At 35.6% G+C, this 17,762-nt stretch overlaps 2 protein-coding genes across 3 annotated transcripts; both read right to left on the reverse strand.

The window, feature by feature from the left end:
* Nucleotides 1-2,773: 2,773 nt before the first annotated feature.
* On the reverse strand, nucleotides 2,774-10,097 carry LOC144715578 (DHHC-type zinc finger family protein). Of its 2 annotated transcripts, XM_078590515.1 has the most exons (11): nucleotides 9,906-9,928; nucleotides 9,293-9,386; nucleotides 7,433-8,304; nucleotides 6,125-6,219; nucleotides 5,880-6,047; nucleotides 5,725-5,797; nucleotides 5,593-5,645; nucleotides 4,631-4,722; nucleotides 4,492-4,544; nucleotides 4,012-4,137; nucleotides 2,774-3,169 (listed from the first exon to the last, which is right to left on the reverse strand). In XM_078590515.1, the coding sequence occupies exons 3-11, from the start codon at nucleotides 7,484-7,486 to the stop codon at nucleotides 2,948-2,950; spliced, it is 936 nt and encodes a 311-aa protein (XP_078446641.1). In that variant the 5' UTR covers nucleotides 7,487-8,304; nucleotides 9,293-9,386; nucleotides 9,906-9,928; the 3' UTR covers nucleotides 2,774-2,947. The 2 variants fall into 2 exon arrangements, with proteins under 2 accessions (XP_078446641.1, XP_078446640.1); XM_078590514.1 differs by lacking the exon at nucleotides 7,433-8,304 and having other exon boundaries at nucleotides 9,906-10,097.
* Nucleotides 10,098-10,388: 291 nt separating this feature from the next.
* Nucleotides 10,389-11,046, reverse strand: LOC144715579 (histone H2AX-like). Its single transcript, XM_078590516.1, has 2 exons — nucleotides 10,785-11,046; nucleotides 10,389-10,703 (listed from the first exon to the last, which is right to left on the reverse strand). Exons 1-2 carry the CDS (start codon nucleotides 10,980-10,982, stop codon nucleotides 10,482-10,484), a joined length of 420 nt encoding a protein of 139 aa, XP_078446642.1. The 5' UTR covers nucleotides 10,983-11,046; the 3' UTR covers nucleotides 10,389-10,481.
* Nucleotides 11,047-17,762: the final 6,716 nt, after the last annotated feature.

Consider the following 17,762-nt stretch of genomic DNA (forward strand, 5'->3'; position numbering starts at 1 on the left):
TCCCCATATCTGATGTCTTATGGATATTCAATATCCTTCTGATATCCGATATCCAATATCAGAACAAATAATAGATAATGGTTTTCTAATACTCATATTTTCCTTTTCAGATATATATATATAAAGAGAGAGAGAGAGAGACAACATATTTGAATGAGAAATAATACATTTGTTTCTTCTGGGAAATAAATTTTAACTTCTGAGAAGAAATATTCCGGTCCTTAATCACGAATGTCAAAATTACTATTTAGATGAGATAAGAAACCTGGTTGAGAATTTGGTGTAAGATCAAGCAATATTACTCGCTTTCTTCCATTCTTTATCAAATTCAATAAATTCCTGTCGAGAAAAATCAAGTTTGTTCAAAAAAGCTTCGTAGACATTGGAGAAAATGTTCTCTGGCAGAAAGAAATTTCTAGTTTGAAGAATTCGATTCCTAACCATACAAATACCATAAAAATATTTATATTCATACTTTTTTTATGAAGTAAGATTGGCTAATCCATGTTCCACAAATTATGCTAATTAGTTCAATGATATTGCCTTTCATTGAGCAGAAAGGTACTCCTTCATGAGAAATAATTTGTGAAGAACTAAGAGAGCTGATATCTTACATTTATGAATCTCAGAATTCCACCCAGTTAATCATTTTGCCAAACAAAGTAGAGCAACGCCAAGATGAAAGCTACATTAAATCAATTTGATATTCCTTCATATCATCTTATTTTTGACAATTTTTGGATTTTTTTTTCATTTTCTCAGACTAGTGGACATGTGTATCTTTATTTAGTTCTTTCAAATGGAGTGGATTTTTCTCCAATTGTGTGGGTGTTTTTTGAATCGCAATGTGTATTTTAAAAGTGCTAAATGTGAAAATCAACTAAGCTTTTGGCAGGAAGGCTTCCACTGAATACTGGATACAGGATGCATAAAACAAAAAAATTAGTATCTTCTGTCTCCTATAGTTCCACATTGACCATAGGTTTCATAAAGTATTTCTCATCCTAAACACTACTAACTCATTACTTCTGAAAATTTTAGGATCTCAGCAAATATCTTGCTAGTGTTTAGATATAAGTTACAGCATAATATCATGTTATACTTCTCTATTATAATTGTACGGCTAATCATAACACCTCGAGTATATATTCATGCACCACTCTCTATTTACCTATTTAATTACTTCCAAAGTGATAAGAACATGTTTCGTAGCACTTCAATAATTTGCTTTTTAGGTATTCAGACAGTAATTGATATATGATTAGGACCTGCTTTAAAAATTATTGGGTATTTACCTGTCAACATAGTACTTTATTCATATTTACAAAGTACTTTGCACATCATCGAGTATAATGCAAGTGATTGTTTATTCTTCTTCTTCTTCTTCTTTGAAAAATTGGACGTTGAACCATTTCATATGATGGGTCTCCCCCCTTTGGCGCTGCTCCGCTATGCACTATTCATGCCACACATCTACACTTATATCTACATTAACTTTTTATTTGTGGAGTAGTAACTTAACCCTAAGATTAATTATTTGGAATATAGTTATTGCAATGTGAGGAACAAGAACTAATGAACACCTCTGACAAACACTAGTTCGGCCGCCTTCAATCCCAGGATGATCATTCTTTGGACTTTCACAGTTTTCTACATTGGAAAAAAGATGGAAATATTTAGTTATATACCATTCTAGATAAAGAACTACCACCAAAGTAACTGAAGGAGATAAATAAGTTTCTTCTTGCACAACTCGCAAATTCAAATCAATAATGAAATTGTTGACATAAATTTTAACCACTAACATTCATGAACCTATGTAGTTTCATTAAAGTTTAGAGAGGTTTATTCAATAAATTTCGAGTTAAATTTTTTAGATGGATCAAACAAGTATTTGGTCTGGGTGGAAATGACAATGGCCAAAAAGTATTAGCCAAATATTAAAGAGTATAGAATCATGTAGTAAGTATGAGTGAAAATCAACATTAAAATTATTTTGAAGCATCTTAAAGAGTTAAGTAATAAAACTCAAACAAAATAAGCATCAAATGGAAAATTCAAACAGTATAACTTGTCAAAATTCAAAATACATGAACTCCAGTTGAAGTTTCCACCAAGATTCATTCGTTTTAGCTTTCTACATAAATATATTCAAGTTTTGCTGACAAAGAAGACTTAAAAACACAATGGAAAAAGAGAAAAAAATTGAGCAACCCTGAACACAGTAGATCTCAACTCCACTTGAGTAGTTTCTCAATTTTCTTTTCATACAAAATAAAGTTAAAAATCCTGAGAACGTCGGGAAAGATAAAAAAACAGCCTTAGAGTCATTTGATAGCAGGTGGCCTTTCATGATTCTATACTCTTTAATATTTGGCTAATACTTTTTGGCCCATTTTTATAGTCCCCCTCAGGGAGGGGATAAGTTAATTCTAGTTGATGTCTATTTTCCAGGTTGCCCACCTAAACCAGAGACAGTTATAGAGACAATAATGGAAGTCACTGACGAGCGAAAAGCTACCATCAGAATAATATGAAATAAATAACACATAAATTCTGATGTGACCTACCCTCAAATAGTGTATCTGAAAGAAAATAGATCTCAGAACAATAACAGTCAGATAATAACTCATGACATCACTATAAATCAGCATTAAGATAATTAAAAATCTTCAAGCAATAAAACACATAATCAAGAAAATTAAACTAAGAAAAAAGTTAATGACCCAATGTTATTTATGTACTTCCCACCTGCTGCAATTAAATCAGAAAATTAAAAGTAACTAACACGTCTATTCAGATTATACTTACCATTGAAAGTCCACCTACTCACAGAAATAAGCAATTCTTCAACATAATATGTAGGCTGAATCTGATGAAGAACATAATCTTCATCTCTCAGCCAATCCCACATGTGTAGGGTTATAAATGAGTGTTCTAGGGTTACCTAAGCCATCTTCTTCCCTGAGAAGGATGGCCTCTCTGATAAAGGCCAGATAACCTCTGCCAGGTTTCTCACTACTCCTTTGTCATAGGCATTCGTCTTCTCCACCCTCTCGTCTACCCTCGGCGGCTCCTCTCCGGCGAAGCTAGCCTTTAGGGCTGCGGCAGTGGCTTTGGCCTCATTCAGTTTCTTCTTCCAGCTTACATAATCTTGCCACTTGAAGCTCTGGACACACCATAGATTCATCATCATAAAGATACATAAATAGTAAATATATGTGAATAGTTTATATAGGTGGACGGATAGATGGACAAAAAAATTGATAAAATATTGGTAGCTTGGGAAAAGGATGGATGGACTGGGAAATAATTAGATGGAATTTTTTTTTGAAAGATGATAGTAAGATGGAAATAACAGAAACAGATTAACTGATGGATACATTGGTTGAAACTCAGGTTATAGATGGACAGATAAACTGATAATAGATTACTGATTAGGTAGATGGATTAATAAACAGATAATTGATGGATAGAAAGACAAAATAGGAAAATAGATGGACAAAAAAGAGAGAGGGGAAGAAATATGGAGAGAGATGCATAGATTGCTGAATATGTAGGGGCGATGGTAATAAAATGAAAGACGGATAGATTGGTAGAAACGTTGGAGTGATAAACATATAGATTGATGAATAGATTTTTAGACAGACGAATGTACCGATAAAAATATGATCGAGAGGTACTGATGGATAGATTGGTAGGAATAGATGTATGGATAGACAAAATGATCAACTACTGGCAGATACAGATGTATAGAAGGACAGATTACTCGATGTATACACAGGTTGAAACTCAGGTTGATTAATAAACAGATAAACTGACCACTAGATTAAGAGCTAGGTAAAAGGAATATTAAACAGATAGAAAACAAGTAGGCAGATAGATGAACAAAAATAATCGTTTATAGGTTGAAAGATGGGCAGACGAATGGACCAATAGAAAGGCAGGTACAAGAAGGATAGAGAGAGGAGAAATCTAGAGAGAGAGAGAGAGAGAGAGATGGGGAGGAACCTCGTTGGTTGTGGTGTTGGTGAGGCAGAGGTGCGCATGGTAGGCGAAGAACCCAGCAAGCAGTAGGGCAACAATGGCCAGAAAGACAATAATGATAATCTGCGTGTTGAAGGAAGCCAAGAGCCACTGCAAGTAGCAAATATGAGTAAGAAAGCACGCCATCGTCAGTATGATGAAACTAGACATGGTTGTTCGGTTCCTTTTGTGTGAATTTGTGCGAATCGTCCGTTCTGTTCGGTTTTCGGAACAGAACAAGATCAAATTCGAACAGATCATCGCACAGACCTGTGTGCGGTTCTATTGTTCGCTTTGTGCGAATTTTGTTCTAATTTTTTTCGAATGTGCGAATTTTGTTCGTTTTTGCACAAAAAAACTACAGAACAAAGATCAAGGCCCTGTGAGGTTCTTTTGCGCGAATTTTTTGTTCGTTTCAAACGAACAGAACAGAACAACCATGTCTAGATGAAGTTCACTAATCACCTGAGAAATGGGAGGGGCAAGTCCAGAGAGAGATCTCTCAATCCCATAGTATGCTGAAACGGGAAATCAAGGGTTTCGCCTTCATGAAAGATCCAGAATTGATGTGATTATGACGGTTATAAATCGAAGATGAGCTCACTGGTTAGAATGTGAATGATCCTGTGCTGCTGCATTTCCCCGGCCAGGACCAGGCTTAGAACAACAACTCCGTAGATGCAGAGAAGAAAATGCCTAGAGAGACGCACACATATATTATATTACATTTTATGATACGTAGTTATATATTTAATGGTTAATCCATTGAATATAAAAATGAATCGGTGCATTCGTCAAATGCCCATTACAATGAAATCATGATCTTTGAATTAAAATCAATTAAAAGCAGAAATGGATCATACATTTTCAATTAAAATCAAATTAAAAAACAAAAGCAATTCAATCACTCAGTGGATTCCATAAGAATGCGAGTAGAAAGATTTGGGATATTTTCCTTCGAGAGATTCTGAAACGTACCAAATTTAGTAAGGGAAAATGGTTAGAACTTGCCCCCGGGTTAGAAGGCACATATAAAACCCTAAATGAAGGGATCCAGGGGCTACCTTATTTTTACACTCTTGTCCTTTCTTTCGTGTCTAGCATCTCATTTGTCGACAGTGGGATCCTCCCCCTTCATAATTTGGTACGTTATCTGATTACTAGATTTACTATTAAGGCCGAAAGATGTACACACATGCTACGTTACACTGATACATGGTACTGAATTTGACGTCTTATCAGCTGAAATATTAAGATCAATTTGAAACGTCTCCAAGTACAATACAAAGAAATCATTCTCTTTGGGTGAGTGCAGAAATGTATTTTATCTTTATATCCAAATCAAATTAATAAATGTAAAGCCCATTAAATTTTTATTTGGATAAAAGAATCTTATATGTATGGTTCATATGAAACATTGATGTATCTACCAGAAAATGAAGGACATTATTTTTCTGAAAGGTAATATAAAAAAGTAGAAAACTCTTTTTGTGTTCAGATATTCGTTATGTCAAATTAGTTTGCAAGAAAAAGAAGATAATAAAGGGTTGAGTACAAATGGTTCACCAGAGAAGAAAGGCCATGAAGTAACGCGTGTTCTTCTCTCCGATGCAATTGTTCTGCAGAGAAGATAATTAGATAAATACCAAATTTAATTTCATGAAAGAGAGAGTCAAAATATTATAACCGGAGCCGGACCATCCACCCGCAATGGTGATCAAAGCGAGCCACACATCGGTTGCAGATCTTGCAGTGCTTTGACCTTGCCGGCCTTCCCAAAATTGGAATTAAAAGTATTACAAAGAACAGAAATCTTGTCACAGAAATAATTAATTAATGTGAAGACTACGCACTTGGGAATATTGCAGGTTGAACAGAGTTTCTTCACGAAAAGGATGTCATCATATGGATAGGCAGAGGTGTAGTTAGACACATTCTCATTGTTGACTGTACCAGGGTCAGAGAAGCAGGTCAACAGGAAGAGTAGTCCACTGATTCCCACACCCACCATGCTCACATATCTAAACAAGTCAACAATTGAGTTTCCAGGTTTTTCTTTGTTTGTTTTTTTGAACTCGGAATCAGAAGAAAAGCGCACCTGTGCCAGCTGTCAACATAAAGTCCCGGAATATATCTGAAAGAAGATTGGGCAATGGTATAGTATGTTACGCCAACGATGGATAGGTAAAATACCTGTAAAGTACTCGTGGGTCAGATTAACTTCACTAAAAATCTGTAAAAACTCTAAATTAACATGGTTATTTCCAAAACATGATTTTAAGGGCCTACTCTTCATGTAAAAACTCTAACTTAGCAGTCTATTCTTCTTTATGTTCCATTGGTATTTAAAGCTTCAATCGAGAGAGATCAGCTCGATTGTTCCATAGTTTCAATTTTTCAGGAGGTCTCCTGAATTTATGATATTTTTGCTAACTTCTGATTTATTGCGTAAATTTACCAGTCGAACCCATCTTATCAGACTCCAATCTAAAAGCATGTAGAAAGTCCAACTTCTCCAGAGGTATTCTACAAAAAATATTAGTGATTTCTATAATTATCTGGGCACTAGAAGGTATGGCTTCATCATTCAGCCACTGACAACCCTGCTATGAAAGGGTTACCCAGTGTGGAGTTTCGAAAATTTCTCTAAACCCCAACTCCTCCAGGGGTATAAATGTGATTTCATCCCACTAGGGTCTTTTTGACTTTTTCGTAAGGGTAGCTTTCCTTTTAGATATCTATATCCCTCCCTTTAAGAGGAAGCAAAGAAGAAGTAAATTGAAGTCTGATTTTCAGTTTCCTACCTCTCCCTAGGCGGGACCTCTGTCAACTTTCCTTGACATCAGATCTCTCCGCCGTACCTTCTGTCTCATCTTTGCCTTTCTAATATGATATGACCGTGGATTTTGTAATGAGGAAGGCCCGACAAGGGCCAAATCCCAAAGCACGGGCCCAGCCCACAACAGACTCTTCTCAATACCCATTTCAAGGGAGCTTGAGGCAGGAAATTACACTGTAAGCTACTCATCTCTCTCTCCTGATACCACCCTCCCTACCTATTTGTTTGTGACTCTTCCTGTCCCTTGTGCCCGCAGGTCGATGTAATCATCCCCTGCAAAGCCCAAAATTGTTCGTCGGCAATCCTTCACTATCCCCTTGTCATTCCCATTCTCTCCTATCTACCTCGGGAACCTCTTCTATCTCTCACCCCCTCCCCCCCCTTCTCGTGTTATATTGCATAATCATTGGATAATGGGAATCATTCTTGGTTGAATTGTGATACGCTCTTTACAAGAACATAGCACCAGAGTTCAAAAAACAGGAAAGCCAACCAGAACACATGTGTGAGTGCTCACACGTGTGAACCAGGTTAAAAGAGGAATCAAGCATTTTCTTGGAAGTTTACCAGAATCAGGAGGGAGCGGCGGAGCACCGGAGGCCGGAGCAGCGGTGTGACCATCCGCAGCTGGAGGGGACTCGTCCATCAAGGGCAGTCCATATCCTAAGATTCATAAGACAGATTCTTCTGGACATTTGGGCATTTGTGACTGATTTGGATATTGGAGTACGGATCATGATTTTTGGTTAATTCTTAGGATACAAGCTGGGTGTATCAAATTGGAAGATATACTCAGGGCATCGATCCGCCCCTGATACAGGAACGTATCACTTTCGCAAAATACAAAACGGTATTTGTGGATCATAAGGATAGAACTAACTATTAAGATTTGAAGAGGGTAAAAAAGCATTGCAAACGATATCAAATCCGGAGTACCAAACTGATCCAAATTAGTGTACCTTGGTATCCCAAAATAAATTCCCAACTGTCAGAAAACCCTCATTCCCAACGTCTAATTACAATCAACATTAATGTACCAAGCTCAATGGGAACTGGGGTATCTTTCCAGACATCCGCAGATAAAGCCCACATAATTTCAGTGATTTCATCTCTCAGATTGTAGTCATCTTTCCTCTTCTCCTTATGACTGACAACAGGTAACGACAAGTTCATCCGAACAGGGTACTAAATATTCTCAATGCAAGAAGATCCCAAAATACTTTCCAGTAGGAAGATAAAAAGCCCATAACTTTGATATCTCCGCCTTATCATGATCAACCTACGATGGTTGACAGCAGATGAAATCATCTTCGTCATCATTCTCGCCATTTGTTTACTGTGCAAGACTTCCAACGAAATGTTGAATTCGTCATCCTCCACTCTTGATAGTCATTCTGGATGCCAAGCTCTACTTCCTTTCCTGACTCCCAGACTTTTCACTGAGGGACAAGATAAAATTATGAGAGAAGAAAAGGTCTTGCCTCTGAGTAGACAGAAATAAAAAGTCCTGCAGAACAGAAGATGACTTTTGTTGATTTTTACTCTTCAGATCAAAGGCGTCGGGGACCTAGGACGGTATAAAAGTGCAATCAAAGTTAATAAATAAGTTGTTAAATATTTGTAAACTTAAAGGAAAGCCTCTTGGACCCATCCACGGAAATTTTCTCCCCTTCCCACTTTCACACTCCTTGGTGGAAGCTTACCAACAACTCTTGCTAATTTTCTTAACAGTTCACTGCTCCTTGATTGACGACAACGAAGATTCGACATCTTCACTGCCATCATGCACTTGTCTTTGTCATCCTGGATGTGAAACTCTACATCCTATCCCCAATCCCAGGCTTTCTTCTCGGAAGAACAACCACAATATATTTCCTAAAGAACAAGGAAAGCCACTTGCACCCCTTTCAGAAAATTCTCTCCCATTGAGCTTCGTCAATCCTTGGTGGTAGCTAAGCAAAAATTCTTGACAACCTCCTTGACAGACCTTGATTCTATTTCGCAAGTTAACACTTTTACTTAAACATGTTACAACCAACTTAATATATTCATGTACATAGATCTTATTCTTTAACGGGGCACTTGTAGCTGAATATGATAAGTTCGGCAACAACAGGATGCAGAACAACTCTGTCAATGCATATGCATGAAGAATGTGATGATCATTGAGACCCCCCAGATCAACAAACTTCAAATATGTAATTCAAACTTTCATCGGCCAAATTTAAGCCATAGACCAAACTGTTGTGGTATATAATTTTTTTGAAGAAGAAAGAGGGGACATTACCCGAAATCGTTGACCAACCCAATAAATTAATCAGAATTTCGGATGCTCATAGGAGTGAAAATCATATTTTCCACTTGACATTTAGGGATAACGTAATGATCGGAAAACCAAATTTTATATGAAAATATGTGGTAACAAACCTGTAAGATTGGATTTGGTCGTTCACAACAATAATTCTCGACATTGACAATCATATTTCTGCCTTTCGCCCCAAACGCAAGAAATATTAATCGCCTGCAAAATTAAACGGAGGAATCACCAGAAACCGTTAAAATCAAAGCCTCTCGATCAAGCTAAAATTCTCGCATCGAATCAAGAAAATTCAATATGTTTCCCGCTCGCGTCAAAACACGACCTAAGAACAGTATCATGACGGAGATCTTTCAACCGTATTCGATCCAACGACAAAAAAAAAACACAGAGATGTCAATCAATTGTAACGGAAGAGGATAAATTACAAACCTATCCGCAGAAATGAAATCGATTCACACCAGATGCACTGTCCGGAAGAAGAACAGGGAAATTCAATTACTCGAGGAGATAAGATCGGAGCTACAAAGCAGTGAATCATTTTCGAAAAGGTCTCGTTGACGCCGACTGCGATAAATTAGCGTTTCCGTTCGACAATAGTTTTAGATTCCAAGTAAGAGATAAATCACTGCATCAGCAACCTCATACGAATTCTGAGGGATCCATTCATCAAAGGCGAGATTGAAACAACTAAGAACATAAATAATCAATTCAATAGCTTACACAAGATTCTGGTATGCGCCGACGGTTATGAAGTGATGAATTCGCTCGATGAAAGTTCCCTCGAAGATCGGCCAGTGCCCGCAAAGCAACGATACCACAGCGATCGCAGTGATAAGAACGTGCACAATGAGAAGCCATTGCGTATCCATCGATTGATTTCTCCCCTAAAGAACTCCCCCAACTTCATCCCTTTTTATAACATCTACTTATATACTCTTCGTCCTTTTTATTAAATGGGGCGGGACCGTTTCAGTTGCCACGTCAGCAACTTTCGAATTAGTCGGTTTCCCGCGTAAATTTTTGTTTCCGCGACTGAAAAGAGAGTAACAAATAGAAGAATTATGTCATCAAAATTCAAATTAGTCGGTTTCCCGCGGGAATTTTGTTACCGAGACCGAGGCGAGCGTTCATATTGTACTAGATAGAGTAACAAAGAGAAGAATATCGTCAGCACGATTCAAATTAGTCGGTTTCCCGCGCAAATTTTGTTTCCGAGACTGGGAATAGCGTTTATATTATACAAAAAAAAGAGTAACATAGAAAACAATTTCGACTTGCTATATCGATCCGAATTTTTTAAAATTCCTGAGAAGCAGATCCGATGTCTCCCTTCCCTTTGCCTTGCTTCTTGGGGAGAAGCGTCTGATGAATGTTGGGAAGAACGCCTCCGTTGGCGATGGTCACCGCTCCCAAGAGCTTACTCAGTTCCTCGTCGTTGCGCACGGCCAGTAGAATGTGCCTCGGATTGATCCTGTTCTTCTTGTTGTCCCTCGCCGCGTTTCCGGCGAGTTCCAGAACCTAATCACCGCAGAAAACAACAGAAAAATCAGATAAAATCGCCATAAAACTTCTAATGGAGAAGATTGGAGAGGATTTTACCTCGGCTGCGAGGTATTCTAGGACGGCGGAGAGGTAGACGGGGGCTCCGGCGCCGACACGCTCGGAATATCTTCCGGCCTTCATGAACCGAGCGATCCTTCCGACGGGGAACTGGAGGCCGGCTTTTTGAGACCGCGAGACAGACTTCGTCGCCCTTGGCTTGCCTCGGCCGCTCTTGGTCGCTGCAGAAGAACTCATCGTGATTATAGCTTGTTGATCAAGAAATCGCTTGAAACTGGCTCTGCGAAGAAGACGATCGGGTAATAGTAATTAACACGTATGGAGGAAGATCTATTTATACTGTTCGGGGAAGAGCGTTTTGGGACGATGCTCTCCTCTGATTGGAGGATTCTCGCTGTTTCGGATTGCCAGCGTGGCATGCTATCAACCGTCCTGCGATAAGGGCGGAGAGAAAATAAATAAATGTAAATATGTAATGATGAAATTTCCTTTTTGGACATTTTTGTGCCGAAAATCATTTTATTTTGATTTTTAATCGTTTGGGAAATACCCTCGCAACTTTATAGTTCAATTAAAAAAGTTTCCTTTCTGAAATCAACTTTATAGTTCAACTTTATACCTTGTTATGAAGTCATTTTAAATGCTTCAAATACAGATAAGACATCCCAGTTGAAGAAGAAACTCAATAGAACAATCCAGGAAATGAACAGATAGATTATACGTGATAAATAAATTTCCTTTCTGAACCTTTTTGGTCAAAAAATTCATTATAACTTATGATTCAGATTAAGGTTTGTGGACGGATGATGACAGATGGAATAGTTTGGAAGTAACTAATGACACCGTAGTCTAACATTTTCATCACAAAGCAGTGTTTTCCCTCCCATTCCCGATGTTGGATGATGATATTTGGATGTGTTATACCGGATATTTAAAAGGGCAAATCTGATATATGTTTTAACCAATATCTGAATGTTAGACAACTGTATGGGATATTGGATGCTTCAATTCCGACATCTGATGTTGTCATCACCTTGATAGTAGCATCCATTTTTGTCTCGAGGATGAATGATGATACTAGATATTTGTGTCAGATATCGGTTCTTTGGATATCCAACTTGGTGTAGCCAATAGTCAAGATTCGACAGTATTGTTAAATGTTGTATTGCCATCGCATTTTAGTATTGACATTGTGCATTTACTGAGTATGTTGTTACGATATAAATAAAATTAGGTCTTTTGTGACTTGTAATCTCCTCGTCACGTGAGACAATTGACAATGACAACATGTCCACGTGATGTTATGTTCTATGACCTTGATTGGTATGAAACATAATTGTTTCACACAACGAAATTGGAGGAACATAAGTACAACCACATTCAAAACATTTTTTATAAAAACCACACGTGCGTGTAGCGAATATGTGAATTATCCATTTATTGAGCAAGATGAGTTAAACAGTTAAAACGTCCAACCTCTAACACTTTGAATATCCTCATTCATCTAGATGAGCCTTGTTATTGATCCATCATTCTCACCGCGCCATCTCAATTGTATCATGAATGTACGCGGAGAAATGAGCGAATGGAAAAAAAGCAAGTCACATGAAAAATTTTGGTCCGGGTAAATTTTGTTTGTGGCATTCTCCTGTTTATAATAAACCAATTTTTTCATTAAAATACCACAACTTCTAAACTTCCATGAACTTCCAAATTACATCAACAAACTTCCAAATTACCATTCATATGTGACCACCTAGGCCCATGTATTAGTATAATTACCAATTATAGTGCCTCGCTAGCATTTATTACCCTTTTAAATTTATTATTTTATCATTTTGTCTGTTAATAAATGATGAATTGATTAACATTCAATCAGTAAGTTGAGTTTCTACCCCACTGGATACCACTATATCTCTTTTGTGGGGAAACACAAACAAGTGTATAGACGTTTGTGTCATCAATTACCCGAGTGTAACAGGATTTAAGACATTTGTGTATATAGTTTTATGTAACCTTTGCGTCATCAATTATCTTGTATGAACAGTCCCTTCTTTGTTTGATCCTCCATTCATCCGGTATAACTTACGGTATGGAAACTATCAAATCCTTAATTATTGTACAATCTAATAACGATGTGTGAAAAAATCATCATAAATTTTAATTTTATATCGTAGGTCAAGACGTCCTTCGTATCTCGTGTAAAAGGATCACTTGCACAGCAATGACTTGAATACACTTGTTTGACTATCTAGTATATAATACAATTCAAGTATTCATTTAGATCGATTTAGACAAATATTTCTACTAAAGAGCACCTGCGGCCTGTCCTTAATGTCTCCTCGTTAATGGCCATGAAATCAACCATAATCATCACCCGAGTGGGCAATAGACAACGTTTTATTAGTAATATGCTCCAATTTTCTTCTATAGCATTGTTCAAATGTGAATTATAGAATGTGCGCTAAAAGACTCAATGGTATTTACACAATGATCTCGTCGTAATTCACTAAATTTGTGGCCTCCAATATATGCATCACACATGTAGTATGATGAAATATATTATGTCAACAAACATTAGACAAGATATAAGTGTGTAACTCACTTGCGAACCATAAATATTTCCATCACCAAGGATAGAAGGTAGTGGTGAGCTACCAGCAGCGAGATGGTTCATTGAGAGAGCAACGAAGAGAGTAGGAGTTGGCGCTCGAGAAATGGAATCAGCAATTATTATGTCAATTTTAATGACAATATTTTCAATTTAGAGATTTTATCCAATTGTTCTACGAACATCAATAAATAGTTAGGAAACAAGAACAAGAAAACTACACAATTCCTGATAATCAATATATGGCAAGTGTATGATGCGAATAATAAAATGGTAATATATAAATGGTAATAATAAAATGGTAATTATGATGTTAACCATAACACAAAGGGTGCGATACTGAGCTCATGTATGGACTATGTTTGGGAGGAAATAATAATACAATAAATGAACTAGTAAACTGCGATATATTTTAAGAATGTAATAAATTTTGTTAGGAGAGTATTTGCACGATTTCATTCATTTAATAGGCTGGACTGAACAATCAGATTTAATATCAATATTCGACAACGGACGAGACAGCTGACGGCATGGAACTGAAGGTTCAAAGACTCTGAGGTTTGGGCAGATGATGGGTTACAATGAGAGTTAAAAGATTGTAACCTTGATTAATTATTCTAATTCATTTGTTCTTTTAGCGAAGTGGAAATGTCCTCAAACTGACACCATGTCTCAAAACGATATAATGAAAATATCAACTTAGAAAATCATTATAAATTGTATGTATACGATTTGCCATACATATATGCATTTATAAAGAGATGCATTAAATATGGAAATATCAACAAATAATAGAAATAAGCAAATCGAATCAACTTCCCAAGTCGGAGGGCTTCCTCGCAGGGTTATCCTCTCATTCACTACACAATAGACAATGGGCAACAGTAAGTTTGTAACAGATGGATGACTTAGCATCAACCATCAACGAGCCTTAAATATAGCACATTTGGTTATTTTTCTTTAAGCGTGTCAGAAAAATGCCAGAAAAATAATATAAATCCCGAAACAATTTAACGAAAAAAATAAATCTTAAAAACCATTAAAAATATTGCAAATACGACTTGCAAGACATATGTGCCTATGGAAAAAGACTTACAATGAAAATTGGATTACAACATTTTCATTTGAGTATTTAAGTGTATTATAAAAATGCTAACAAATGTAAACCCAAATCAAAATTGTCTGAAAAATAGACAAACAAAATCATGAAAAATATTATAAATATGATTGAATCAAGTCTACACTTATGGTGGTCCCCACAATGATGGTAAGTTGTTAATCAACGAGCCGTCCTCTTTATTTATCCGTTTAGGGTATTCTCTTATTTTTTTCTTTAAGCGTATCAGAATGTCCTCAAATTATTACTGAAAAAATCAAACAAACAAATCATGATGAATAGTATAAATAGGACCTGGAACAAAAACATATGTAGGTCTTAGAGTACCTAAATCAAATCCACGAATTACTGGAAGACATTATAAATAATTTTCCCAGAAAATATCACTGGCCTCGAAGTAATAAACCTACAAAATCCAGAGAGTATTAACAAAGAAGTGTAAAATAAACAAATAGAGTCAATCAAATCTCCACTGCTGGAGAACACCTGATAAGCCTGAAACTGGTGTGATTAAATGCAAGTTTAAATTTGTCGTTTGGATTTAAGCTTATACATATAAAATTCCCTTTTTAAGACAGAAAGTATAGGATGAGAAAGGGGTCAAACCACAAGGAGGCCCTTATCAATAATTTTACCCTAATTTCTATCAATTAATTCAAGAAAGAATTAATTTTTGTATTTAATGGGCCTTAATTATGTTTAAATTTATTTTTTAATTACTCAAAAGCAAGTATAATCTCTATAGTCATCTTTATATTTTATGTCATGACACTCTGGAGAGGTGATAACTTGCAAATTATAATGTTTAATTGTTGTATATTACATTACATTTATGTATTTTAATGGCCATATTTGCATGTTATCATATATAAATGGATATAAATGACTTACACTTAGATTTTATTATTGTTTCTAATTTTTAAATATTTTTTACATGGTATTTAATCTCATTGCATTGAAGAATTTTTTTTACAGGGCTTAAAATACATGGCTAAAGGTTTGCAAGGGGTTTACTAATTTTTTGGAAATTTTCCAATTTTTATAGTTTTCTGACCAGTATTTAGCCAATAAATGATTTTAAGAATTAAAATAATATATTTTATTATTTATTTAATATTTTAAAATATGATTTTATTAATTTTATGGCATCAACGTCATTTGCCCAAAAATTCGGGTGAATGATTGGAAGCGCCATAATGAACCAATAATTTTGGAAATAATACATGCAGGTTACGTGGTGCGGTCGACGAGGAAAAAGGTACTTTATTGTTTTTTTTATTAAATTTGTTGTGTAATAAATGCACGTGGAGAATTGATCTCTGCGTGCATTTATGACGTATGATAATTCCTCGTATGCGCAGTTGGGTAGCCGCATGCATTTATTGCATGTGGCAACCGACACGAGTGTGTTTAAAAAGCAAAGAAAAAAAAAGAGAATCCACATTCTATTTATTACATGTGAAAATCGATTCGTCAAGTGCATTTAATGCATGGAGAAATCGACTATGCGTGTAAGAATTTCTAACAAAAAAGTATATTGTCTTTTGCAAGTAGAAAAAATAGGGCGATTGTGGCGCATTCTCCTCCGCGTAAATGAAACATCATTTTTCCAATGATTGTGGCATGTGGAAGCGCTCAAATGTATGTCAGAACGAGATCCAAGGCGGCGAAAACAACAAAAAAGAGGCGTCATCCAATAAGAAAAACCCATTTTTCTTAAATAATAAAATGATCCAACGATTGAGATTAAACACTAGTAAAATGGCAATATCTTAAGACCTAGCCGTTCCATTGAGCGGAAATTTTGAGCGCATGTTTGTATTTTTCCACTCTACGATAATACGATTGGATTTTTAATTAGAGGTTGGGAAGAATAAAAATTTTACTTTTTGAAGCTTTTCCCAAGGATTTGGCCAGGAAGGACACATGATTTGCTTTGGAAGTCGACATATTCTGATTCATCATTTAAAGTTGTAAGTTTGTAATTTATATTTTGAACTTATTCTTGAAAGATTCTAAAACGCCATGGCATGGGCAAAATGTAAATTCCCTTAAAGTTGATTTGAAATTAAATTAGCATTGCATTTTGATTTGGATTCAAGATCTGATTTTTAATCTCAAACTCTACATTGATTTCGGTCCATTCTGCAATTTTAGATTTTTAGATTAGGGTCTAATTTCACTTTTCCCCAAATTCTTCTACTTTGTCTCTCTAGGTTAGATCTCCTATTTTCTATCTATAGATTTTAAATTTTATTGTTTAGAAATTCAATTAAACATATTAAATACCTAAATCAAAAATTCTGTTAAAAAAAACGGTCATCTTCAAGTCCAATTGGAAAAATCCCTTTCGTGCTTATTAATTAATTCATAAATTTTAATGCATAAAGTGTTTTCATAAATCACCTTGATTTGGAGATTGGAAATCCGAATTGAACTGATAAAATAATCAATTTAATCCTATCCTAAGTGTCTTGAAAGAAAATATTAAAATCAAAATTAAGTTTCTACTTAAATTTTGATTAATTATAAACACAATTAGGATTTATTAAATGAAAAATTGATTTATTATTGAATTAATTGATTGAAATTGGATAAAAATTATTGCTTAGTGCCTCCTTGTGGTTCGCCCCCTTGCTTGCTCTACATATCTTATATAGTGATTAAGGGTTATTATAAATTTTATTGCATAAATCTAAAAGCCCAAACAATGATGTAATTACACTTCAATTTTAGGCTTATCAAGAGGATAATTTGATTCTTGTTTTGGAGTAATTCAGATTGCCAATATTCAAATCAAGATGATTTATCAAAACAATTGTTTATGTCTTAAAACTGGGAATTAATAAGCAAGTAAGGGATTTTGAAATTGGTCTTGAAGATGGATGAATTTTTAGATGAAACTTTGGATTTAGGTATTTTAGATGCGGAATTGATCTTTTCAGCAATCAATTTTTAGATCTAGAGAGAGAAAGCAGGGCGAGCTAACATAGAGAGGGGAAATGGAAAGAATTAGGGGAAAAAGAATTATAGATGAAATTCAACTCTAATATAGGGATCTTATATATAAAATGAGATGAAAATCAATATAGAACTAAGAATTCAAAGCCAGATCTTGAATTAAATACAAATTTCAATTTTAATCACCATTAAAATCAGCTCCAAGGGCATGTAGATTTTGCTCATACCTTGGCATTTTGAAATCGTTCAAGGAGAAGTGAAAATAGTGAATAAGAAAGTTACAACTTTGATTCTCTGTGCAAGATCTGTCGACTTTAGAAGCAACTGT

The sequence above is a fragment of the Wolffia australiana genome, chromosome 19 (assembly GCF_029677425.1).
Source record: "Wolffia australiana isolate 7733 chromosome 19, ASM2967742v1".
NCBI lineage: Eukaryota > Viridiplantae > Streptophyta > Magnoliopsida > Alismatales > Araceae > Wolffia > Wolffia australiana.

Bases quoted from the DNA above. Each gene is read 5' to 3' on its own strand.
- LOC144715578 (XM_078590514.1), bottom strand. From the start codon at position 10,054: ATGGATACGCAATGGCTTCTCATTGTGCACGTTCTTATCACTGCGATC. The intron at 5,646-5,724 runs GTCCGGCTCCGG...TCTTCTCTGCAG, and splicing joins ATCACCATTGCGGGTGGATG to AACAATTGCATCGGAGAGAA. The intron at 3,170-4,011 runs GTTCCTCCCCAT...TGGTGTGTCCAG, and splicing joins CCAACACCACAACCAACGAG to AGCTTCAAGTGGCAAGATTA.
- LOC144715579 (XM_078590516.1), bottom strand. From the start codon at position 10,982: ATGAGTTCTTCTGCAGCGACCAAGAGCGGCCGAGGCAAGCCAAGGGCG. The intron at 10,704-10,784 runs GTAAAATCCTCT...TGCGGTGATTAG, and splicing joins TAGAATACCTCGCAGCCGAG to GTTCTGGAACTCGCCGGAAA.